At 39.1% G+C, this 27,941-nt stretch overlaps 1 protein-coding gene across 3 annotated transcripts in view; it reads right to left on the bottom strand.

Annotated features, from left to right (window-relative positions):
* Nucleotides 1–427: 427 nt before the first annotated feature.
* The window catches only part of FAM171A1 (family with sequence similarity 171 member A1), an 85,494-nt gene continuing 57,980 nt past the window's right edge, over nt 428–27,941 (bottom strand). Inside the window, exons 4-8 of one of the 3 annotated variants that reach the window (XM_030446203.1) lie at nt 27,056–27,214; nt 21,309–21,485; nt 7,697–7,813; nt 5,139–5,253; nt 428–4,506 (exon numbers count right to left, since the gene is read on the bottom strand). In XM_030446203.1, the coding sequence (XP_030302063.1) occupies nt 2,805–4,506; nt 5,139–5,253; nt 7,697–7,813; nt 21,309–21,485; nt 27,056–27,214 (2,270 nt within the window). In that variant the 3' untranslated portion in view covers nt 428–2,804. The remainder of the gene's footprint in view (nt 4,507–5,138; nt 5,254–7,696; nt 7,814–21,308; nt 21,486–27,055; nt 27,215–27,941) is intronic. The other 2 variants (XM_030446204.1, XM_030446205.1) reach the window with 2 other exon arrangements.

Here is a 27,941-nt window from a genome sequence, read left to right as displayed (position 1 = left end):
TTGGTACTTGCTTCACTGTGTAACTCCAAAATATAAGCAGGAAAATGTCTCCATATTTTACCATAGGATCCTCCTCATCATGTTTTTGAAAATTAAAACACAGAACTTGTCACTGGACTGTAAAATTAAGCAAAGTGTATACAATGGACAAACTCTAACCTCAGCCTATTATCTGATCAGTTACTCTGTTCTAATTTCATTTAAAATGTAGCTTAGATGTGTTGGATATACTGAGAATTACTTTTCATGAACTATATATTCTGCAAAATCAAACTATTATATGGCTAGTGATATCACAGCTATTAAAAAATGCTATTTTAAAGATGTACAAAACACGTTGTGTTTGTTCACATGTAGCTGCTGTATTAGGACCAAAATTTTGAAACCATCAAACTATGTGATTTGAACACAAAACCAACGCAATTAAAGAAACAAACCACTGCAATTTAATAGCAACAATCTCACTTTACAAGATAGTAACAACGGAAACTTTGCAAAAGAATCTGAAAAGGAATGTAATTTAAAATTACAGATTTAAGACAAGAAAAGGTAGGAAATTAAATAGCACAATAATTCTAGTATACAGAAAATTTAACCAAAATGTTTACTTGATGCTGCTTTCCAAATAATAAGTGACACTGTATATTATCAGCACTTTCTGACATCTGGTAAATACTACTCCTTTGAAGTAATATTCTTCTGTCCAGTCACCTTGCACAGACTGACAATAAGTAACCCAGACCCCAGAGCCAGTTCATAGGTGGTCAGTAGCAAAATTCCTAAACAGAACAGGAAAGGTTCTGGAATGTATGTGATGAGTAAAATGTAACTTAATGCTAATAAGGTGATTTCAATATTCAATGCACTCCACAAATATTTTAGATTTTTTAAAAGACATGTATCACTTCCAAGCATGAATCAAAGCAAAACAAAGGTGATGTGGCTTCGTGGATGGAGAGGAGCCTTGTCCTGGTAACTAGGAAATCAGCAAATCTATTCCCAGCTTGAGCCCAGGCTCCCAGGTAAGACATTCAGTAAGATGGAAATAGCAACACTGACCTAAGGAAACCTTGAAATCTACTGAAAAAAAGAGCAATGAATCAGAGGGCTTGTAATTAGAAATTAAAATAGGAACTATATAATAGTTTCTTTACTCACTTTAGAAATTACATAATAATTTTAGTAAGAATGCTGCTAATGCTGCATAAAAACAATTGAATGAAACATGATAAACTGAAAGCATATGAAGAATTCTGCAAGACTAGAAGTCACATACTTTCCCTTCTTTAAACCCAATTCATGGAGAATTAAGCAGTGTGCAGTAAGTGAATATCTGCAGAAATCTCAGAAAGAAAACTGGCCCCACAGGAAGCACAACTCCATAGGGAGTTTTGGTAATACCAGGATTTCATTCCCAAAGTCTTCAGTGACAGTTAAGCAAACGGTTATGTATTTTTCAATACAGAGAGGATGCTTTTCTGAAAAAAGTATTGACTGAAGTTCATGGAAACTGCATAAGAAAGTGGGTTAGTAAGTCACACAAGCATAAATATGCATAGTGAAAGTGAATCTTAAGTATTTTCCTTTTTAAATTACATAAAATAATGTGATGTCTGCCAACAGAGAAAAAAATTGACAAAGATGGTTTTTTCAGTTTTATTTTCAGTTATAATTTTTGGGTAACCAAGCAGCTCTGTATGGAGAAAGCACAGAAGAATCGTTCTGGCACTTTTGGATAGTACATTTTTTTCCCCCAAAAATTCTTATAGACACATTCAGTCCACTTGCTCGGTCTATAGTCCATTTTATATGAGCATGATTAGCTCATATGATTCCAGAGGAAACTAACAATATATACAGTCAATGAAACTATCTTCTCGGCTACTCTGGGCCCTTTAAAATGTCTTCTAAGTCTATCCTGGCTAAACAGAATCTGCAATATACATGATAGCTACAGAATACACTGTATTGAAATGAGAAATGCTCAGCACAAAATGGGATTCTTGGCATGCAGCTTAAAATAAAAGGTAGAAGTTCAGAAGTTTATAAAATCCCAAAGAGGGTCAATTAAAAGGAGTTAGCAAAAGATGGGACTGTTCATTGTTACTGTAAAAAAGGCACTTTGAGTAAATGGGACCAGAATTGGAGGAATCTTAAGTCGATACAAGGTTCAGTTTGGTTTCATAAAAAGGCTTCAATGCTAGGGGATGCTACTCAAGTTTCCTGCAGTTTTACATTAAAATAAATTGCTGAGTAGTTTATAATAAAGGACATAAAATGTTTACAACCGACTTGTAAAATTAAGAAAAGCATAGTATAAGCAAAATATTACTAAAAGCAGCAATGCATAGCCTTTCATTGAGATAATGCACAATTTTGGACACCATGTGTCAAACTCTTGTTTTTAAGATACTTTCAGTAGCATTATCAACATAAAATTGGCCTACAAAACAAAAGCTTTACCAGCTCCCATTCATAAGGAGATTGAGGTCATAAACCAACTAAACAATTTATCAGTATTTTCAACATCCTGGATGACCAATATCAAGTATATGGAATAACAATCACACTCTTTGTTCAGCTATCTCACTGGAGGCAGCCGTTAAGTCAGAGGAATGATTTTAATTCTTTTCTAACATTTACACAGTAATGCATTTAAGTTCTTTCAAATGTTGCTCACCACAGTTTGTTTTTCTCTTTTCTCTCCACAATAACAACAAAAAACATTTAAAAAATCAAGCACTTCCACAGAAAGAATATTTGGCAATTTTATACTCCACTGAATGGTGGATTTTCACAATAGCTCACTTCAGATTGAAAGTCATTAGCGGTCTTTCCTCTCGTTTCTGCCAAGGACTTTTCTTATCTTCACCTTGGTCATCTTCCTCATCCTCCTCATCCTCCTCCTCATCTTGAACTGATGTCCCGCGTTCAGGACTAGTTAATGGCTCTGGTTTGGTATCCACAGTTCTTGTTTCCTCCTGCAGGCTAGGCAGCTGCACACCACTTCTCTTACTGGTGCCTTCTAGCAGGCATCGCAGGGCATTGTCCTCAGGGCTACAAACTGCTGTTCCACACTCACTCCCACTTTGGTCCATATCATCTAAGTACACGAGTTGTGTGTAAGCTGTGCTATCTGAAACCTTCCGCTCCCTCTGCTGGTGCTCTTGCCCTGCTGGGTGACTTTGTGGTGCCGATAGATGATCTCCTCTTCCCTTTCGGGCAGATTTTGGTTCATTCATGTCAACACCAGAGTCCAAACTGGCATCGTTACTCCCGTTCCTACCAGCTCTTTGGAGATCGATGTATGAATGTCTAACGTGAGCATTTGAACGTCCATCGAGGGAAACAAACCACGCTCGAGGATGAGGCAATGGCTTTCCACCTCCTAATTCCATCAAAGCCTTTTCTGTGAGAAGCTGCACTTCAGTATTCATTTGAGCCAGGGATGCATCATTAAGTGAAGCAGGAATGGAAATAGATTCGGACATGGAAGCGTTTTGTTGACTCCACTCAGCTGCACCCGCATCTTGCAAATGTTGCTGAGATATTGCTTGGGATGCCAACTGTTGGGGTTGCAGCTGTTGTGGGGGATGTGGAAAAAGCCGCGCATGAGGGTTAGGAAGCTCAGCCTGAAGTCTTTCTAGATCTATCTGCTGGTCAGGTGGGACAACCAGTGGCTGGCTAACAAAAGGGTGGTCTCCTGGCAATTTCATGTAATGACCCGGGATTACCAATGCAGGCAAAACTTTTCTGTAAACACTGTCGTTGACTTGGTCAACAGAATTGCAGCAGATTAACTGACCTGGTCGAGGGAAAGATGTAGGTCTTTCAAGGTGATCGACTGAGCGAGACATCATACAATCAGTAGGTCTGCAGTCCAGCAGCTCTTTTTCAGGGGCTGAAGGTGTGGGGTATATTGGTTCCTGAATATTGTACTTACTTCCAGTAGCAATATGGTTCATAGAGACTTGAATTTCTCTCTCTTGCTTTTCAAATAAAGGCTGAGACAGCATAGCATTGTAACTTCTCCTGTACTCCTCTTTGATAGGGGACTCATAACCTTCAGCCATTTCTGTAGATTTTCTTGTCTTCAAAGGAAAACCGTCTGCTGATTTGTGGTAATCTTTTCGTAGAGACCCACTGGGAGTCAGGTCATCCAAGGAAATTCTGCTCTTGTCTTTCTCTTTGTCAGACAGCAGTTCCTCTCGGGAGCTAAACTCCTGGGAAGTACTGAAGGAGTGCTTGAGCATAGGTGTGTGCATATCTGCTTCCCCACTAGGTGATACCATCTCCATGTGGACAGCACTGATTCGTTCCTTTGCACCTGAGTTTTCAGTGTGCCCATTGCTAGCAACAGACAATCCACCAGGAAATTCTGACTCACGACGTGAAAATATTAAATTTATGTGGGACATTGAGGTCGCTTGATCCTTCTTAGAAGTGTCCAGTGCTGTTGAAAGTTGCAGTTTCTTATGATGCTGTCGTGGTCTTAAACATTTTCTTCTATAGTAATAAAAGAAGGTAAGTATTTATGACTGTTGTACACAGACACAGGAGCAGCAAGAGTGTCTTAATATGAGATTTTAAAGCAGGTATTAGCATTAGAAGAACTGAGTTTTATTACATAACCTAACAATTAAAAGCTTATCCCAGCACTGAAGATAAAATTAAAGAATAGCTGATGTCAACTGGGAAATATCTCAAGCATCAATTACAAATTGGAACACATGTCTGGAGGAGGCAAAATCACTCATTAATATACATTCACTAATAAAAGTTTAACATTAATTTCAATGTAAGACTAATATTTTCAAATATGTAACAGGAGCAATGACAGACATCTTGGACCTATGCACGTTTGATAAAAAGTTTTAGATCTTATGAAGAAAACATAGGTGTGTGACTATCAGCTATTGTCCTGCCAAAGGCAGGGGTTGTAGAAAGAAAGACAGAAAATTTGATCTCATGTTTTTTTTAATTTGATCTCACTGCTTTTTTTCTTCTTCCAGAGCCTTCTTGTTTTGTTTTGTTTAATTCCAAAGTAAAACGTTTTAGTACAAAAGCTTTCAATTTCATGAGCACAAAAAGGCCTGTATTTCCTATATGAATTAAGTAATCAGGATGGTGAATCTTACCTGCAATAGTATAAAAGCAGACACATCAAGACTAGTAGGATGAGAGCCATCCCTCCTAAAATTGCCAGAAGAAACATAGTGTGATAGCTGGTGATGTCATGTGTTACAACGGGACCTGGAAGGCCAGAAAAAGAGAATTTACACTGGTAACAGTCTGCAAACAGGAAGAGAAACAACACTTAAACAAAGAGAGGAACATCTTCCCTTGTTATCAGGGTGCTAAGAGAGCAACACTGCAGTTCATAGCTCTGGTTCCTATTGAGCAGATCATTTCTGGAGAGAGGGGAGCAAGTCGTGGAGAAAGCATGTGCTGGTTGTCATGACTGCAAGTCCAAACAGATCACTCTGAGGAAGGGCAGTTAGTTTCAATGGGAGCATGCATCAGTCAATGACATCTTCCAGATCTTGATGCTGACACAGTGCACCAGAGGTCTCATCCCTGAAGAAAAGCTATCACATCATCTTCCAGCACTGTAGTGCACATAGCAGCACTGAGGCCAACCAACTTCTCTTTAGCAACATTTGTGATGCTTTGCTCTAAGCAGTACATACAGTGCAGTACAGGATTCACTGGAAGATGCGTTGGTGCTCTATAGCTTAGATCAAGCCAAGGCAAGCAGATCTTCAGCTTTAAAAACCAGATCACTAATGAAAGTGCTGTGACTCCAGGTTTCCATACTGGCTAGTAAATGTGCTAACATAAAAGGAACAAACAAATGTAGACAGCATCTGTTCACAATTGTGCATGTGCAACCTGTTAGTTTGTAAAATCTTTATCATGACTTTGAAATAAAGGCCCAAATTTTCAGCTGCAGGAAAGGCACAGCACCGGCTGACAAGAGTAACATGCACGTACTGTGAAGGACTGCAAACTTGGCCAACGTTAAGGTTCTAGATCATGAGGTTTGTAGAGCCTCATCTGTGGATCTTAACGTAGTCTGGATAGCCACTCAAAGGAATTCAAAACTAATTTTTGTCTATTTTTGACATAAGAATCAAATAGATTCAATTAGGTGATAAAATAAGCAAAAGGACATGAACCTCATTAAAAATAACAAGTATATTGCATATGGGAAATTTAAATAGTTATATATTCTGTCCCACCACTACCTTTACATAATTGATTGATACCGTTGCTTCGGGACATGAAGCAGAAAGAAGAAGAGATACATCACTTGAATTTTTCATGAAAATGTTTCCATTGCAAGTAAGCCTAAGGAACTCAGATCTAGCTCTCAGAAAGAAAAGTAAAATACAAGTAGAAATTCAGCCATACAAGTTAAACTGCAAGGACAAGTAAGCCTTCTGTTGGAGTTACAGGTCTTCTAACATTAGAGTTACAGGCATAATTTAATGACTAGTGTCACTTCCTTGCAATCTGGGACAGAGCTGTACTGGGAAATGTTTAGTTCAAAGCAGTTACTTTTTCTTAAAGTTACTATTATTTTGTAAAACTGTGTTAAATTCAATACAATCCCTTATTCAGACTTGCACTTGCCTCTAATCTCTCTTCAGCAATGAATCAGTTGAATATCCCAGTAGTTTCACTTAATATAACTTCAAATAGAAAGCTTTCATACCTTGAAACAACTTCGTGGCATACACAAGCGGACTGTAAAAACAGTCCTCACATTAGAGTTTGTTTTGTTGGTTAGGTATGGTTTATTTAGCTTGCACAGCCAAGGCAAGAATGTTTTTCTTTCTACTGTATTTGGTTTTCATCCAGAAAACCTAATAAAGAAAATCTGTAAGGGGAGGAGCTTTTTGTTTGATTGACTGGCTCTTTTATACAGAGGTGTCTTTGATTACTGGTGGTTGGAGAACTAATACTGAGAAATCTGAGGCAGCTACAGACAGAAAAAAGGAAGAGCAAGCTGCAACATTAATAATCTCCACAGGCACAGAAGTACATACAATGCCTACTTCAAAGTGATTTTCTACAGCTATGCCAAGAGGCTTGCAGATGGCAACCAGCCAGCTCATCTACTGATGCCACTCTGTTAATACACTTCCTAAAACTTTTTTGCTAAGTTATTTGCGGTGTAAATTAATCAGTCACCAAGATGATGCAAAGCACAAGTCAGAGCAAAACGGGCATCTTCTGCATAAAAGAAAAAAAAACCTAACAGTCAGTCCATTAGTGAATGTCTAACCCAGGATGATGTTGCTCTGAGGTGAATCCATTTCCTTGTGAGTTTCTGTACAGAAACCTCACAGCATGTATTTTTCTACCTGCTGGAACACCAATACATCCATGTTATAACACCTCTCAGTTTCCAGCAATGGCTCTGCCAGGCAGTCATGAGATAAATGCATCAAAGCAGGAACACTTTGAGAAGTTTCCCATTGAAATGACTCAGAGATTTTAAGCACAAGGGTTGTCCCCCACAATCCCCAAAAGATTTTAGCCCTTTAGTTTCAGAACTCTGTTTTCTAATACTCCTTACTGATCAAGCTGTGGCATCACAGATGAGGTCATTCTGAAAAATATAAACATTATATATGAATAAATAATTACTCAGTGTTGCAAATACCAACAAAATTAGATTCCATCTTACCTGGAATAGTAGGTGACATAGCTGCAACCCAGTAGCCCAACTGTGGTGCAATGTAAGTCCAAGTCAACTGATTTCCTTCTTGCTGCACAAGGCCCAAGCTACTCTTCAGCCATGTCCCTGTAAATGCAATGGTTGTACGGAGGTGTTACAGATATATTCACACCTTCCTCTGCAAACAAGTGGAAAAGCAGACAGTAACAAAACCTATCCCTGTGCTCTAGAGCTTGTGTGTAGAATGTAGAATTAAGTTGTATCATCACTTTGATTCAGCAATTTTAAGTCATTCAGCATGAGTTGTACCTAGGAACACTGTTTGGTAATGCATGATGAGCTTTTAAAACCTTTCTCAAAGGAAATGAAATAGTTTTCAGAATTATGAAATGATAATTTAAAAATAAATAAGACTGTCAATTTTAAAGCAATGGGTTTGAGTTCACTTAACTCTAAGTAGCCCATGTTGACAACCTGTGCTAATTGAGAACTGCTGTACTTTCAGAAGATAATTTTTTTTGCAAGAACTTTGCTACAAAAACCTTTTACAACTGAAACACCTGTCTTAATGAAGTACAAAAAGTCATACAGCTGTTTCACTTGGGAGGATCCAGAAAACTACAGGCATGTCACTCTAACCTTGGTGTTTCAGACAATTTATGGAGAAGTTCATATTGAGTGTGCTCACATGGCAAGTGCAAGACAGTCAGGGGATCTGGCCAGCATGGCTTCAGGAAAAGCAGGTCCTGCTTGATCAATCTGGTCTTGTTCTATGACCAGGTGACCTTCCGAGTAGATGAGCAAAAGGTTGTGGACATTGTTTACCTAGACTTTACTAAAGCCTTTGACACCATCTCTCATAGCATTCTCCTAGAGAAGCTGGTGGCTCATGGCATAGATGGGTGTCCTCTCCACCGGGTTAAAAACTGGCTACATGGCAGGGTCCAGAGAGTTGTAGTCAATGGAGTTAAATCCAGCTGGTGGCCAGTCACCAGGGGAGTTCTCCAGGGCTCAGTACTGGGGCCAATCTCCTTTAATATCTTCACTTCTGATCTAGATGAGAGGACTGAGTGCTCCCTAAGTAAGTCTGCAGACAACACCAAATTGGGTGGGAGTGTTGATCTGCTTGAGGGTAGGAAGGCTTTGCAAAGGGGGCTGCACAGGCTGGACAAGTGGACCAAAGCAAATAAAATGAGGTTTAACAAGGCCAAATGCTGGGTCCTGCACTTTGGTTACAACAACTCAATGCAATGCTACAAGCTTGGGGAGGACTGGCACTAAAGAACCTGGGGGTGGTGGTCAACAGCTGGCTGAATATGAGCCAGCACTGTGCCCAGGTGGACAAGAAGGCCAACAGCATCGTGGCTTGTATCAAGAACAGTATGGTCAGTAGGAGAAACAAAGTGACCACCTCTACACTCAGCACTAGTGAGGCTGCATTTCAGGTGCTGTGTTCGATTCTGGGCCCCTCAGTACAAGGAAAATATTGAGGTGCTGGAGCGAGTTCAGGGATGGGCAACCAAACTGGTGAAGGGTCTGGAGAACAAACCCTGTGAGGAGAGGCTGAGGGAATTGGAAATGCTTAGTTTGCAGGAGGCTAAGGTAAGACCTTATTGATCTCTACAACTACCTGAAAGAAGGTTACAACCTTACAAAGGTGGTGTTGGCCTCTTCTCTCAAATGATTAATGATAGGACTAGAGGAAACCAGAGGTGCCTTAAGTTGCACAAGGGGAGGTTTAGACTAGATACTAGGAAGAATTTATTTGTTGAGACAGTAGTCAGAAACTGGAATGGACTGCTCAGGGAGGTGGTTGAATCGCCCTCCCTGGAAGTATTTCAAAACCTCCCTGGAAGTGTAGATGAAACACTTCGAGTCATGCTCTAATGGGCACACTGATATATATATATATATTATTTATTTTACTGCAGGGGGGGGATGTTGACAGTTGGAAACCGTGATCTTAGAGGTCTTTTCCAACTTTGACAATTCTGTGATTATAGTGAAAGGCTTAGAGAAACACATAAAAGGATTTCTAGATAACAGTGACTGTAATTGCTAGATAGTGACTGCATTTGCAACCAAACTGAACCTGTGGGAAACAGAAGAAAGGGCAATAGGAGAAAGGAATTACTAATGTAATTTTCAGTTTTCCAAGTATCATTTCCAGTCTGTATAGTATAGCAAGAATCTATTAGTCATTTAAGACAAGTAATTACGATTCACAGTACCAAAAGCTGTGTACACATTTCCCCACAAGACAGCCACTACCCCTTCAAATTTTCTACCCCCGCACTACAAGGGGAAGATATCATACTACTATACCTCAGTCACTAACAATAATAATGAAAAATAACCCATAGGGTCAAAACCTGCTTCCATCTTGTACTTAAAATACCATTTGGTATGAAAACTCCTGTAAGCTTAAATCTTGTAATTATTGTTTTTCTGCAAGCTTTGGACAATGAGATTATGCACAAACAATTCAAATATGCTACTATGTGAAACAAAACTTTAAGACTAAAAGAGATTTAAAAGCGCTGATTTAAAAAAAAAGAATGGCAGGACCTGGGTGATGAATTCATCATGTTTCCCATACTTCTCTTATTGTCTCAAAGCCCTCTAAATTCCCTGTACAAGCAGGACACATACATAGGTAATTCAGCAAAATTCATTTTCTTAGTCAATTTCATAGCTACCTTCTAGCTATTCCTGATTCCCTCACTAGGGGGAACTTGTATCCAGCTTGCCTTATTGCACATTACACTGCATTCTAATGAACACAATCCTCCTAATGCCCCTTTAAAACCCTTTTACTCAGTAATACTCTGCTTGCATAATGCAGCAGCGATTAAGAAGCTAACAGAGGCTTCACTCTTATCGCTGCAAACAGAGCTCAGCTGCCATCCTGCCAAAGCAGCAGCAGCTCAGATTGCTCATATTTTAGCAACGAAAGGAATTCCTGTATTTGCAAGGGAAGCAAACAATAGAGTCTACTGCAGAAGGTCAGTTGGGTTTCATGCTTGTCTTCTGCTCATTGAGGTCATCCATTTTTGCTAACCACTGGATATGTGCTGGTCTGTACGACACTAATTAAAAATACAATTCCCCCTCTCTTTATGGACAGCTAAGAATTTCAAAAGCATAACATATATCCAGTATTGGTGACCATTAAACAAAGGTATTGAAGCTTTTGTTGATCATGCCCTACACATTAGTATGTGAGCACAGCTAGAAAAGAATTACTTTTAAAATGGCAATGTCCCAATTACTTCCATCAAGACAACAGGTGTGGGTTCCTGGGAACCATGGGTACACAATCTCATCAGTTGCCTTTTTAATTCTTCCTTGGTCCAACACTTTGGTTTCCATCATTTCTTACCAATGGTCCCCTAATAAAACAGAGCATCCTCTCGAATGGTGAGATGGAGAAGGAACTCCATCGTTCACATCAGCAGCAAAACAGGTTTCAGTACAAACAGCTGAAACACTAAGTTCTGTACTGTTAATTGTGAGATCAAACAGCTAAAAGCCAACAGGGTATTACGGGAGGGAACTGATATGTCTTTGGTATTCTGCAAAGCTATAGGGGTGTTTCCAGATCTCTCTTATATTTAATCCTTTATTCATTCAAATATCCTGGTCACTTTTCAAATATAATGAAACAAAAAGCAGTGTTCTTACAGCTCCCTATATGCAATGCCTTGCTGTAATGGCACATGTTGGCCCTTCTACTGAGCACAACCCAGTCACACTGTACTTACTGGCTATGCTCCTGCTGTATCAAGGAAGAGTTCAATGCTGTTCAGCCTTGAGAAAGAATTCCCTATCCCATCCTAGATTCTTCCTTGCAGTGGGGAACAAGTGGGAAATAATCTAAAAATGCAGCTAATTACTTCCTGTGTCCTCACATACTTCCTCTCATAAGCAAGGGAGAAGACTGAGGGGCAGTGAGTAAAAGACTTCAATTTTTCCATCCTTTCCTGACCACTAGCCTGTAAATGGAGTATGTGCAAGCAGCACACATTTTTTTCTGTGCATACAGGATTACAGCTGCAGGAAAACTAAACAGAAGGATTTAGGAGGGAAGAGAGGTTTTACCTCCCTGCATGGCTAAGTGCTATGATAACTGAATCTGTTACCATCCATATATGCCCTAGAACATCTTCCTCCTCCTGCTCAAGTCAGCAAAATCAAGTAGCTTCATTATTAAGTTATTAAGTTTTATACATGATATGCAACTGTTAAGTAATAAGCAATACAGGATTACAAAGAAAAAGCAGCAGAAACAACTGGATACAATGGAAATGATATTTTTTGTTCAAGACTGATTGTGTTGTTCCAAAGAAAACCTGTCAATGCACCTTTGGAGCAGAAACAGCAAGTTGAGTAAGCACTGCATGATTTGGGCCAATTTGCCATTAGTTCTTTGAGCGTCTGGTTCTCCATGGAAAACATCTATATATAGACATTGTTGCTTATAGATCATTTCTGCATTTCTCTTCCAGTCTTTTCCTCTATTACTGCTCAGTGGAGCCAACATGCTGATCCAGGATTCAAGTCAGGGGAGCTGTCTCCTGGCTCAAACTAATGGCAGGGGGAGAACCAAGAATCTTCTTAACTCTTTCCTCACCTAAATCACACTTAGTGTTGGTGACTTTTTGGAACACATGGTGTCATACGACAGTTTTTCTTAAAAATAAAGCTTATAAAACAGCTACCCAGCATAACTTTGCAAATGTGACGTAAAGCCAAGGTAAGAGAGCTACCATAATCAGCATTACAAAGAATATAAAAATTAAGAGTACTTTAGAAGAAATACAAATGAAAAAACAATCAGATAAAGAAAGCTGAGCTCCATCTGGCTGTAAAACCACCCAAATATCAGAGACAAGTTGAAGATGTCAACAGAGCAGGAGAAATAAAATCTGTGAGAGAGAAGCATCTTAATGCTTTGCAGTAACTTTGATTCTGAGGAACGTGCTTATTGATTGCAGGCAGCTTTTAGGACTTGTCAATGGGGCAAGAGGAGGCTGTCATATGTAAACTTTACAGCCAAAGGTCTGCACATTAAACCTCTGTTTCAACACACATTCTGCACTAAAAATGCCTTTTTGTAATTCAATTTAGTTTATTTCTAAATCAGATTGAAAAATGGCCCTTTCAGCAAGGAGAACATCCAGATGGGCAGCTAGTGCAGAACAGCCATAACAGAAGAGCTATTCTAGACTACTTCCCTGCACAATCATGTCACTGCATGGACATCCAGTCTGTCCAGAAAGGAGACATCCTGTTGTCTTCAAAGACCCTAATTCGTGACAGCTTGCTGGATCCAGACAGCATAAATGGAACTGCTTTTTGTACTCTAGAACCACAGTGCCGAGTAAGACATTACACAGATCCGAGTAAGGCATTACTTCCATAATTTAAAGCTAGACCTTATTATTTTAAATTAATCTGTAGTGAAATCCAGGGAATTGTATGCCTCTTTGGCTTCCGTGTGGTGACCATGCATGTTGACAATTCCACACTGCTCCAGCTCCAACAAAGAGCAAACTTTTTACTGGCCTCCAAGAGGCAAGGGCCAGACTTTGTCCAGATTACTGGGACTACCACACCATGCCATCTGCTCTAGAGAGAAGCATGCGAATCCTACTACAGTCAAGATGAAAGGGACAAATTCCCCTCGTGTGCTAACTGTGAGGGGAGTTTGCAGGCAGGAAGCCCAGCACAGAACTTGGCTCTCTGGGAGGATGTGTAATACTGCTGTATTTCAGGTTTGATTTTCCAAGCTGAACGTTTCTGACCCTCCCAGATCATTTCTGCTGCAGTGACTTCTGCTGACTTTGGTTGTGCATTCTTTTTATCACTGATCAAAACAGTTCTGGTAAATGACTGTCAGAGGAGCATGCTGTAGCCAGCAGCTTCCCCTAAGGACTGTCTTAATATCTAAATATTGCTAGTGTATAAATATATGGTAGCTATGGTGGTTTTTTTCCCATAAATTACTTTTACATGTGAGATTTTGGTAGGAAACTCTTCCATTGATCAAACACTGTTTGCTTTTTATTTTGTATCTAACTGGCATTTGGATCATCCAGTCCCCCTCAAGAAGGGAACCAAAATTGTGCTATTTACAGCATGAATTATTCCCATCCAGTAGGTTTGATATATAAGAGGATTTAATTAGCCAGAGAGCAAATTAAGCATAATCTCATTACATGAATTTATTTTTATTCACAAGATTATCTTCCCTAGACAAATGAGTTTTAGAAAGAAAAGAAAGATACTTTTAAGTGTGCTACGTAATAGCATACATGCTTTAAATAAATATTCCTCAGTGAGAAATGTTCTTTCAGCAGGGATCTCTTCTGTGATGTCTACAAATCTTGTAAGATTTCCCTGATTAGGCAGAGGTTCACAGTTAAATGGAGATATGCGTGTCAAAAGCAATGAGGCAGGTTGGTATCAGAGTGAGTGGGACAGCAAAGGATACTCAAAACATAGTAACTTTTTTTTTTTTATAAGTAATTGATTTAGACACTTCAAATGGCAATATTATTACAGAGAGTTAATCAAGGGTAAGTTTATGAAAATAACTTCCTAACACATGCTCTGACATAGGTCAATTGTAGCTTTTCATTCTACCAGCTGAAAGCTGCTTATCAGATTTCTTCCAACTGAAAATCATCTCTAATCTGCATCAGCAAGGGAAGTTTTGCTACAAAAGGATGGGTTTTTTTGGTCTTGCTTTTGTTTATTTTCTAAAAAGCTAAAAGCCACTGAATTTGGAAACTGAAAAATTCCTTCTTGAATACTGGCAGAGAGTACTTGTCTCCTCTCCCTTTCCACAGTACACACAGGTTTAAAAATTCATAGTATTTAAGTTAATACTAGAATTTTGTTTTTTGGAGTTGCCAGGCAACATAAAAAAAATAAATGGCTCTGCTCTGAGCTCATACCTTCATTATTTTTCCACTTTTACAGTATCTGTTACACAAGCCTTTCAAGGTTAAATTCTGCTACTGTTCTAGCAGCACCACCATTATTTGGTGTACAGGGAAATACTTTAAACATCAGATCTTTAAGATCTTTGCAAGTTCCATTTATTACTAGTGTTTGAGAAGCTTTGTAGCTTTTGCCATCTCTGCTCATTTTTCTTCTTAAATCACCTGTCAAGTGTTTAACAAAAGAACATGCCAGTTTTCATTATTTAATAATTTTAATTATGTCTGGGCAGAAGGTATGGCACATTGTTCAGAGAACTGCTTGCATTGCTTTGGTGCCCTCAGCATTTAAGAATGCCAGAACTGAAAAGACTTATTAAAGAAAATTACTTCCATATGTAATTACTGGTTAATAATTGTATTTCAAAAGAGAAAGCTTAGTTACGCTTGCTGGACCACCATCTCTAGTTACCAGTTTATGCAGAAAATACTGCCTTCAATATTTGCTTTATCATGTTATTAATCACATTCGGTCAGTTACTGACAAAATGATTAGAACAAGTAATAAAGAAAAGCACAAGGCAATTCAAAACACTTCATACCTTTTTCTTCATTCAGCCTCACATCATGCTCACATTCAGCTTCTATTTTTCAAGCTGGAAGTGGAAGCACACGCATACTGGGATTTGATTTACCATCCCAAGAGGAAGGATCTCAGGTTCTCCTCAGCCTCTTCCAGCCCCCACCCAGACACTTGCCACTCCTGCTCTATGCACTCCTGTATTTCCACCAATCTCCAAGTCCTCTCCAAGCCAAACCACTGCACAAGCACAATACTCTTTTCTCCACTTCTGAAATTTTAATGTTCACTTCTTCCCACCTTCTACAGCATTCCTTCTGTAGGTGGAGCTACAGGGCCATCTACATGATACAGCATATAGTCCATCTTTACAACCATCAGCCATACTATTTGTTTCCAGTTTTACTTCCCTGACTGCATAATATTAAATCATTTGCTTGTAACACTTTGGCACCAAACTATTCCTTCAATGTCTTCCGAAGCTCCATCATCATACTATACCTTGTCTGCTTTGCCACAAACATCACTCAGATGGCATATGAGGTGGGGAGAGAAGATCATTTCACGTGTGTAAGCCACAGCATTCATTTAAAAACCATCATATTGATAAACAAGCACAACTGCCTCCTGTGAGTTACTACACCTCTCCAAAGGAATCACCATAGTGAGAACATAGTGAGAATCACCATACCTCAGTGAGCTACACTGTGAAGCACTGGAGGAAGAGCTTCTTTTCCTTTCACTGCTGACATCTGTCTACTACTCTGCAGTTTTATCTGCACTTATTATGTAGAATTTGTACATGGTAAAAAGCTGGGTTTGGTAGCTGCCATTTCTATGGCAACACGCCGAAGATGAAACTCTTTGAGAACAGTTAGTTAAAAATCTGTATTCCTCAGTGTATTTAGTCTCTAAGAATAATTTAACCTTCACAGCTGAGATAAAAAAGGAAGTAAAAATCAAATTGTCAAGGACCTTGTAAACTACAGAAATCGTGTAGCTATTAACTTTGCAGAGGCTTGGTTTGTTCCCTGAAATTTGCAAGTAAGTGTCCATATTAGTAGTGAATATGACCTAGAACCAAATATTCTGGACCTGATTATATTAAATTCAAATTTAGAGTGTAGGACATGTGTTTTCCTGAACGTGTTAATTTCTCATGCATAGAAACCCCCCAAAATCCCAGGAGGATGGGCATGAAGTCCCAAGGAATGGGTGCAGCTGCCTGTAGTCCAAATGCAGGCCAGCTATCCAAGCTCAGAGGCATGTACTCATACCCCTAGTTTTCCTTACAATAATATTTTCTGCCTGAGAATCACAAGTTAACTGAATTCATTCACACACACACACACAAAAAAAGGAATAAATAAATCTAATTCTATCTTTTCGTTGGGTGGATTATGGTTGCTACCACATGGGAATATTACGTTAGAGACTTTTATAAATAATATTATTTACAAATCACATGCAGTAAACCAGACAGGTAGGTGTACAGTAACCCCCTTACGTGTTCAGCCTGACAGTAGCTGTCACTCTTTATAGATGAACAAAAATCAAGCATCATTTCACTTCCATGAAACACAGCAAAACCATACTGATGTCAAGTTTAAGTAGGCACTGATACTTTATACACTTAAGTATATTCTTATTATTTGTTCTAAGCACAGAAAACATTATTTTGCTGAGGAGGGAACATCAGAAAATTCTGACTCTACAAAAATCAATAGAAATTTTACCACTGAAGGCAGAACATTGCCCAGGAAAAGTAAGCACCAGAATTTCAAATGTATTTAAAGAATCTATTATGGCATTAAATGCAGCCAGAAAGCACTGACCAAGCACAGCAGGGTACATAAAGCATTGTGCTTTATAAAGCTATTAAAAGAGTTTCCCAAGATGGTCATCTCCATATTCTGCCATCACTTTACATTAATACATAGCTGAGATTTCAGCCACTGGGGAAACAACCTCCTCTGAGAAGCAGCTAGTAATTTAAAGACAAGGTCATGTCAAAGATGTACACGAAGTTCAAGGAGAAAGAACAGAGGAAACTACTCTGAACTTTGTTTACAGGTAGTGTACAAGAAATACCACATTTTAAGGAAACAAAGCAAAAGGGGAGAGGGTTGACCCCTTCACTCTGGATTCCTTTGCCACATAAGGTTGAAAACAGTGTTGAAAATATTTCCCTTTTATTTGGTAAGATTAATAAACTAGCAGATTCATCAATATTGTCAGTGAAAAATAAAATCCCATTTGCATATTATGGACTCTGGAATACTTGGTAATATTTTGAAGTCCTTCATACAGCTCTAGATGTGGATAGAGAGGTCTATGGACAACATAAAGCCTCTGTACCATACAGGATGAAACTGAGGACTTAAAATGGAAAATTACAGTTTTACAGTTTTGCTCATTGAATCCAATGAAAAACAGACACCTTACATAAAGCATAAACCATTTAAATGTGGGCTGAGGAGAGTACAGCTGAGCAAGTGCTGTGTTATTTAGTCCAGCTGGCAAGTACAAAATTTCATTTCTACTGGGATCTGTAGTGTTCTGAGGACAAGGCTAGAAAGAACTCCTGGACAGAAACTTGGTGTCCAAGAATAGAGAGATTATGTATATTGCTGTAAATCCCACTTACATCAAGCCAAATATACAGAGGAATTCATGATCTCAACAATCTGTTTACAGATAAAGGAAAAAAAAAGTTTTTCAGCCCCTTCAGATTTTGAGAAAAACAAGACAGCACTTCAGAAAATAAAAAGCCAACAACCCAGAAAACCCTACTGAGCAATCTTGATTATAATAATGTGAATTCATACCTCTTTACATTCAAACCTTTGAGTGTGTACTAGGAAACAAAACCATTCTCCCACAGTAGTGTGAAACAGAAGAGATACAGGTGTGTCAACAGCATGGAATGACTGAGTTGCATTTTAGTGTACTAGCTCTCCATAATATCAATGCATCGATGCTTATTATTACCAACACTAAGAAATGCTGCAGAACAAGGTGGTGGAGTGCATTTCCAACACAAGAACTAGGCTGGACATACTAATTTCTCCTAAAACTTCTCTAGGGCATAGACAATTGGTCTTCATGTTATTAATTACTCAAAAAGGTATTACTGCTTTAATTTGCATGCTGTGCATGCAAGGCAGTAAGTTTGTTTTATAATGAAAAATCTAATTTGGAACAGTATAAAATAGATGCAGCAGATTGCCATATTTTGATGTCAGTCTGCTTTTTCTGGCTGTGTATTTAATCAGTGTCAATGGAACCACCCTCAGCCGTAAGTAGACTCTGCTGCTTCTCGCCCTTCTCTCCTCAGTTCTTTCACAAGGACAGAAACTGTGGTCATGAAAATACAGATTGTTTATGGTAAACAACCTAAAAAGCCATTATTTTTTTTGGCTGCCATAATATGCAAATACCCCCAATTTCTCTACAAACTATGAAAATCTCTACACTTCCTATCAGATTCCATTGGGTTTGTATTAGCACATTATGAGCTCAGCAAAATGTGTAAGATTCTAAGGATTAAAAAATATATATTTCTGTCGTTTCTCCAATCCCTCCTCTGAAAGTGAAAAGTATTTCTGCTTTTTAGAGCAGAAGTTATACTTCATGAAGTAATGATGACAACCACATGGATTCCAAACAAAAGTAGTGGCTTGCGCAAACAAGCGTCCACTGTACTGCTAATACACCAGAGAGAAGAGCTGTATTATTGCCTGGTAATACAGTCAGTTTTCCATGTCTGGCATTTATTCAATTTTCAGATACAAGTGTGAAAACTTAAGCCACTGAAAATCCATTAAGGAGAGTCTGCAATACAACCAGCAGTGAAAAAAACAGTGCCTGAAATGAAAGACAAAATCAGAATAATGAGGTCAGAGGTCCCATCCTGACAAGGCACAGATCTGGCAGTGCAAATGGGTTACCAGTGCAAACGGGTTGCCAGTTTAAGATTTTTGCAGCATGGCCATCTCAGTCGTTATCCATCCTCCTCCTATCACAGCCCAAGCACAACAGGGATGGGGAATTACAGGGTACCACCCTGTTCATCCTACATATGGCTAGTTTGAAAGCCCTTAGGGTGCTAATGTAGCCCACACAAGACAGAGTGGCTGCTCTACTTTATTAAATTAGGCTACTCTTAATTTTAAATGGTTGGGATGTGGCCAAAATTCTGCTACAACTGGCATGCTGCAGCCAGGGCTTAAATGTATCTTTGTTCTACATCTTTGGTTGCACAGAAAGATGCTTACTTCAGCTGAAGTGCAAGCTGGAGCCTAAGCGTAACATCTTCAGTACCTTCTTTTTCAGGGCTTTGTAAAGCTAAGTGGCCTGACAAAGACACATTTTGTTTAGTGGTCCTCATGCATTCCCCTCCCAATAACATAAGTGCTCCAGCAGATTGTCACAAAGCAAACAAGGCTGGACTTGTCTCAAGACTGAGAGCCTCGATCCGGCAACACTAATTAACTAACCCATACTGATCTATACTAATGCATCCAGCACACAATAGGGCAACCAGCTCTTTATATCAACTGTAGCAACCATATTCCACAGTAAGAGAGAACTTCTGTGGCCCCACAGCAGGGGCATGGAAATTCTCCCATAAACAAGAAAGCTCCATCACCAAAATCAGAACCATTTTATTAGTAGTGATTAACTAGCAATGAGGTGGACTGCAGGTATAACACAGCTGACAGGGTGGACTGGGGACTGACTGCTTGTTGTGAAGAAAGCAAATGTGAGACCATCTTCCTCATCTTTTTTTGAACATGAGAAAACAAACTAGTGTCTAGAATCACAAATCAAAATCAGTTACAGGAAAAATGTAATGAAACTCACTGCCAAGGCACCACAAGGAAAGTGCTGTTTCCACAGTTAAGGGAAACACCAAATCCATCCATCGCACTCATTCTCTACTACTCAATTTCATACCATATTCAGATTTATTCTTCAGTAAATCCTACACTTTATTCTCTCATACAGACAACTTCTCACAAAAGATGTACAGGCATGCTGCTTGAAAATACATCACCTTTTTCAGTAAACAGAGGCAGGAAGGAAGCAAAAATGTTATTTCCCCCTTCACCTCTCTCTTTACCCCTCCCCTCCCCCTTCCTCCAACACATGGGTTTTGTGTTCCTTGCTCTGCCTCTGGATGTGATCACAAACTGGCTCAAAACATTTGCCTTGCAGGGACAAAACCCTGCTCATCTATACAGATCCACATTTCTGTCCCATTTTTCTTCCTCACAGCCTCCACCTGTCTCACTTTCCATCTAGTACACACTTCAGAAGGCACAGTGCAGTAAGTGGAGGGGAATCACCAGGACAAGACTTACACACCCCTTACTCCTTTATACTTGAAGATGTAAAGAAGTCCAGCACAGCATACCAGCTAGCAATGAAAAAGCAAACAAACAAAAAAAGAGCTTAAACCACATATTTCTGGAAAAAAATCCTGTTCACAATAGCAAATGTTATCCTGCAATGTAAAAAAGATGAGAATATTTTACTGTATATATTTAATTTTAATTTCAAAATGTCCTTTCAAAATATTTCATTAATTTTGCTTGCCTTTTTTTTTTTCCTCCAGTGTTCACTTTTCTTCTTGATAGTATTAGTCAATCTCAAGTGATTTACAAAAGAAGTCAGTATTATGTTTCCTGTCTGCCAGGTGGGAAACTGAGCTGAGACAAGAGACAGACCAAAGGTCAGAGAACTGGCTGGTGGCAAAGATAAGGCTATTTTCCATTTTTCCAGACATCCAATTCAATGCTGCAGCAAATACATCTCTCTGCTTCTCAGCCTCTGGGTGAAATCAAGTTCTCTCAAGATTACATCTAATCATTGCAAAATGTTACATTTGCAAAAATCCCCCTCAAGTACATTTGCATATACACTATATATTACTTGATCAATAAATTACAGTCTTCTTTGCTTTCAGATAGAAAACAGATTTTTTTGTACACTCCAGTGAAGACCTTAATATATTAACATAACAATTGTGGCAAGACATTAATTTCAGACACATGAAGCCATCAAGGGAATCACAGTCAGAGTTACCTACCAAATTTTTGGTCAAACCTCCAAGCTGGAACGTGTGCATTGTGCTTCAAGTTGCTGTTTGTTGGCAGAGGCACTGTGACATAGATGGGGCCGTTCACAGGGACTGGAGTCCCATCGCTGCTGAGGAGATGAACACTGACTGCAGTGACCGGGGTGAGGTCATACCTAGTGCTGTTTCCTACCAAGAGAATGAATGAACATTGTGACTACAGTACTGTCCAGAATTTAAGAATCATCCATCTGGTTCAACATTGCAGTTCTTGACAAACGTATTTCTCAAGGGACGGTAGCAGTGATCTTCCCTACTTTAAAAAAGACACGACAACAAGCATATACTCCTGTACTTCATTATGGAAAATTCTGAAGACAGGAAAACTACTACGCTGGGGTTGGATGGCAAGGTTTTGGGAGTGGCAGGGCCACAGGGGTGGTGTCTGTGAGAAGCTGACAGAAGCTTTCCCTATGTCTGATTTAGTCAATGCCAGCTGACTCCAAGATAGACCTGCGAAGGCTGAGCCCATCTGCAACAGTGGTACTTGCCTCTGTAATAACACATTAATAAAGGGGGGAAAACTATGTAGAAGTAGCTGGAGAGAGAAGTGAAGCTGGAGAGGAATAACTGCAGACATGAAGGTCAGTAGAGAAGGAGGGGAAGGAGGTGCTCCTGGCATTGGAGCAAAGATTCTCCTATAGCCTATGGAGGTCCAAAATGGAGCAGATATGGACATGCAGCCTGGAGCAGATGGATGTGCCTGAGGCTGTGCTCCTGCAGGAAGCCCACTATGGAGCAGACTCCTGGCAGAACCTGTGGAGAGAGGAGCCCACACAGGACTTGTGAGCCTGGGCGGAGACTCAAGCTGGAGCAGTCTGTTCCTGAAGAACTGTGGAAAGGACCCACATTGGAGCAATTCATGAAGGACTGCAGACCACGGGAAGCAATCTGGGGAAGTCTGTGAAGGAATGACTCCTGTGGGAGGGAGGGACTGCACACTGGACCAGGAAAAGTGTGAGGAGCCCTTCCCCTGGGAAGGAGCCGCAGAAATGAGTGACAAACTGACCACAACCCCCACTGCCCATCCTCTTCTGCTGCTGTGGAAGAAGAGGCAGAGAAAAGTAAAGTTAAGCCTGGGAAGAAGGGAAGGATGGGGGGGTAAGGTGTTTGTAAGACTTGGATTTATTTCTCACTATCTCACTTTGATTGGTAATACACCAAACTAATTACTCCAAGTCAAGTTTGTTTTGCTTGTGACAGTAACTGCTGAGTGATCTCTCCCTGTTCTCATCTCTACTCCCAAGCCTTTTGTTACATTTTCTTTCCCCTGCACAGTTGAAGAGGGGAGTGACAAAGTGGCTTTGGTGGGCACCCGGCATCCAGCCAGTATCAACCTCCCACAAAAGTAATGCAAAAATCTCCTGCACGTATTTTCTCATCTTCATTCATCTTAAACTAAATACATGTATCACAGCTACAATCACAACCAAAAAAACCCACCTTGTAAGCCTTTATTTGCATAAGCCCACATTATAACTAACAAACACCCAAACATGCAGGGACACCGCAAGGGTGATCAGTCACATGTTTAAGTACACCAGGATGCATTTGCTTTGGCCTTTCATTGAAATAAACCAAGCTAAATGGATTATTAGGATACACATTTTAACCATCTTTTTTATGTAAGATAATTATTATACTTTATGTTTAAACTCCATGCCAGTGGACATTACTTCATGACAACACCGTTTCAAAAAAATATTACAACTTTTCAACCACCATTTAATCAAATCGGTCAGTGACAGGGACAAATAATAAAGACATTTGTATGTATTCAGGGGAAAAAAAGCTCTAGGTTTAAAACCAACAAGAGCTGGAGCTCAAAGCAAGAGCTGTAGTAGTTTACATCACAGAAACAGCTTCCCGTTTGGGAAGGGGCTTGAGCCCATTCAGATCCACCCTGTGGCTAAGAACTCCTTCGCGCCAGCTTTGGGGGTTGTGCAGCTGCAGGGTTAACCTGAAAGAAGGAAGAGGGGTGCCTGGCTGGCAGAGTGGGTGCCACCCCTCCTGGCATCCTGGTGCCTTGAATCAGCATAACCTGCCTGCAAGAGCACATTTGCATCCAACAGCTGTATGCCACTTGGTACACGACAGCACCACAAGAATAACTGGTTTAAAAAATAATAATAATAAAAAAATCCCTCCTCTAAACTCCTAAAAATTTTAAATTCTTTGAAATGCCAAACTGAAGATGTGGAAAATAATCACTTGGAAAATAGTAACTTGGCATGTGGCTGATTTGCTATAGCACCTACACTGAGGCATATTTTGCCCTGATTTCAAGTTGAGTGTCACTGTTGCACAGCTGACAGGCCAAGGATGGATGAAAACACACAGGAGGGCACAGGCACTGCTTCGATCTGCTGTAAACTGAGGGGCAGGAGCAAATCTTCCATGGCGATTAAAGTACTGAGAAAACAGGCACCTTGAAAATGGCCACATAAAAGAGCAACAGAGGTAACTGAAAGAAAGAAAGAAAGAAGGCACAAACAAAAGCCCACAAAATTAAGGTTTGGGAATTTAACTAGGTTTTAGGGGAAGCTTGCCATTTAGATTACATACATAAATCTAAAAAATGCAAATATGCATTCCTATTACAGGTGCCAGTGGTGTCCAATATCATCCCCTTACAGCTTTTGCATTTAAGTAGAGAGACAGAGAGGAAGAAATTGGTGACTAAAAAGTTGTTCCTTTATTGTTCCTTATGGCTCAATCCAGTGCCTCTGCCACACACCTATAACTTCTATCAGACTGATGCTTGTCTCCAGGTCACTGTACTTGGGCCAGTAAGTTTCTGATGCTGGTATCAGAGAATTAAATTCCTGTTGTTAAGTATAATAACCTGACCACATTCTGGCATACACAAATTACTAATGACAAAAGGTATAACTTCAGGTCCTATAAACACTCAGATTGAGCATAAGATTAAATTATGCTTTATATTTTACCTACTTTTATTTACTGAAAGTTTTAAATTTTGCTTTGATTCCTGTCTTGATAAGCCCATATGCCTAAGATCTGTGCAGATGAGCTCAGCTCCAGAAAGAGCATTTTTTATATTGAAACACAATTTACATCTTTTTTACTTAAGATGCACTACTACTTTGCTCAGTTCTGGGATGAAGATGTTATGTTAGAAGTTGGAATAAGTTTCTGAAATCCATTGACCTCTGTCAAGAAAAAAAATCTTCAATTTGCTATCTTGCACAGAATGTAAATGCTAACTAAAAAGACAACTTTTCCTCTTTTCTATTGTGAAGCTAAATTAAAATAAATGCTTATAAAATTCTCATATGCTATAAAACTGATAAGCGCACGCAGATTAAATGGGAATGGACTTCAGTAAATGTCAGCTTCCACTTATTTATTTTCATTTTTGACATCTGGTGACCTGTAAAGCACTCTAAAAATAATCAGGGAAAATCCACTGTTACTGAGATTTGACTCTTGTAGAGAAACAAACAGCTTACAAAACCAGAAGTAATGGTTGTTAGACAGGTTGGTCCATTTCTGCAGACAATAAGTTCAGTTTAGTTTAAAAGGATAAGATACTGTGAAATCATCCTACTGCCCTCCTTGATGATGAATACAAACAATAAGCTAAAACTATGCAAAGCTAGTCACTACTTGCAGGTAAATCACTCAAATTTTTATTTGGAACATGAGAGAGGGGAGAAAGAGCAGCATTAAAGAACAAAATTTCCTACTCAAATTGATGCTAAGTTACTTCAGAATTCCAAAATGTGTATGTATTTTTTTTTCTTGAGAACAGAGACATTAAAAAATCCCCAGCAGATGGTGATGTAATTTTTTATTCCTTCAAAAGCTTTTCAGGTGAAATCTTCAAGAAATCTTCACCCAGTTGCTTCAAGGTGAAGAAAAATATGCCAATCCAAGTTCAGGATTTTGAAGTTCAATGTTTCCACAGAAGGAGAAACTTCTACTAAAACTGGAAGACAATTCACCTATATCATAATGCATATACAAGTATATTGTATTTGTAGTCTGAATTATAGCATATTGGACACTACAGAGTATTCAGACAACATGGCCCTTAGATTCTATAACTCCATTTCTTTGCATATCATTCTGGTCTTTTGTGATATACTTAAAGGCTAATAAAACTCAGATCGAGGACCTTCATGTTCAAGTAGAAAAGTTCCCATCATGCATGCATACAGGAGACTAAAAAACCAAGGATGCATTCATCTGTTTTGTAGGAGGCTAGGAGGCAGATGATGTCCTTGTTGTGTAGTTCCCATTGGAGGTGATCACCTGAAACCTGGGTGAGACCTGTTTCACTATATCAGTGCAAGGGTGGGAAGCTGGGTTGCAGAGTATTAAGGAAAGATTTTGGAGAGAGGAATCCCACACACATTGTCAAGAGTTTGTTCAGTTTAGAGATAAAAAGAAAGGAGATAAGGAAGTAGACAGATGAATGAGATCAAGTGCATTCCTTTTGTTTTGAAAAAGAAGAGATATCTGATCACGTCTGGGTATGAAAAGACAGAAAACTGAATATTGAAAATGAGAATAGGCAAATGACAGATGGAGAGATAGGATGAGATGTACTCACTGGAGCAGACAGAAGGGCTGGAGTAAGGTAGCAGACACATTGCTAATTGTAAAAGAAGATAATCTGATTTGTACACAGTGAAGGGGAAGTTTGTTTTGTTTTGTTTTTTTTAAGGAAAAGCTAGCAAGCTCTGTACATACCATTTACACAGATGACCTCACATTCAAAGTCACCTAGATAACACATCACAAGCAAATGCATTCTGAGAAACAACAGGGAAGGACCTCAAAGGGTTATTCAGCCTGCTTCAAAGCCGGCTCAAAGCCTATGCCTGTGCCTGAGAGGTGACTGTCTAACTCCGTCCAACACACTCTACAGCTTAAACTATCTTTACTATACCAAAATTTTCCTAATCACTAATCTGAATCTCTCCTGATTCACTGGAAGTCCACTGCTTGCCTTCTGTCCCAATACAGACACAGAGAACATATTATTCCCATTTTTGCAGCAGCATCTTAAGCACTGAGAGGCTTTTATGCCCAATTCTATTTTTTCTAGCCTACACAACACCAATTATTTCAATCAAGACTAAATGTGAAGTGCAAGAACAGCAACAGGCAGTTGCAGTCAAAAATGTACTGCAGCTTTGACTTTAACACTGCTTGTGTTTCTACCATGAATTTTCATTGTTTTCCCTTTTGGTGCAAGATGAACTGGCAGATTTTTGGCTGAAGCTAGATTCAAACTATTGAAACAACTTCTAGCTGAAATGACAGAGTATTAAATACTCTATGTAAAGGCATTTTATTTATTTTTAGAAAAAAAATGAACAAGAATTCATGGCATCCTCAAGTTATATTCTCTCTGTCCCTTCACCTTAAGTCTCTATTTTGTTATGTGCATGTGACACATTTGGAGACTTAGCTCTAAAGTACAAGTGTAACAAACTTTTCCATACTCCCAAGACCAGAGACTTTTGCTATTCAGTAGCCCCATTTAAAGGACAGAGGACCTTGCCCTCTTGCATACTGGAAAAGCATTTTGGCAGGGCATTTGAACCTATCATATCATCTAGATTCTGAAGAATGTTTGCTAAAATGGAGAATGGTAAAAATGATATGGTCAAAAGTCCATCCATGGTCCAGTATGAAATCAGAGCAAAACTGAAGAAGTGTTTTACCTGTTCCATTTCCATCTAATCCCTGCAAATAAGGAAAACTGTCCACTTCCCAGGGTGAACTGGCTGCAGTCAGATAGGCTGTCAAATCACTGTAGCTAGTGTTCTCTGGTAATTTCACAGATCTTCTTTGAAAGTGAACTTGTGGCTGAGTCCGTGCACCTGAAAAAATTAAAAGTTACTTTATATCCGAGGCAGGCATAATATTTACTTCTATAGGTTTTTTTAATCATAAATTTAAATAGTTTAAGAAGGATATAGATGTCAGAAGGCTATTATGAAAGAGAAGGAAAACCAGTATTTCCAAGCTTATTTTACAGTTACGATTATTTTTCCAAGAGCATCACAGAGCAAAATTGTGAAGGCACCTGATGTCAGAAACTTTTCTGACTATGTTAAGATTTTTTAAGAGACAATTCTACCTGTAGTCTCAATTAACTTGTGTAATTCCTGTAACCCTACATAGCTTTGGTCACATTAATCATCTCTAGTACTGAGACAGTAATCACTCTTTATTTAAACCACTGGATAAAAAAATTCACTTGACAAAGCATGGGTGAAGAGAGTTTCCATACTTTCCTGCACAAAGAACACATCTAAACAGAACCAGATTACTTGGCATGTAACACTTCTTTTCCTCTCTCTTGTACAGCTCTAGCATTTTTAAAAAGATCACTAGGTGTTAACTGAAGGGTCTTGGCTGCAACATGATTTAAGACTGTTTCATATACTATAGCATTTCATGTCTCATTTAAATCCTAGTTTATAAAGTCAATAGTCATTTTCAGTGGATGCTCACCATTAATACTGTTTAGCAACACACAGCAAGACTCCATCTGCAAGTTTGTGTGTTCAACATGCCAATTAATTTTTAAATCAGAAGCTATTG

This window comes from Calypte anna, chromosome 2 (genome assembly GCF_003957555.1).
Source record: "Calypte anna isolate BGI_N300 chromosome 2, bCalAnn1_v1.p, whole genome shotgun sequence".
Classification (NCBI taxonomy): Eukaryota; Metazoa; Chordata; class Aves; order Apodiformes; family Trochilidae; genus Calypte; species Calypte anna.
This window is presented reverse-complemented; position numbering and strand designations above follow the sequence as displayed.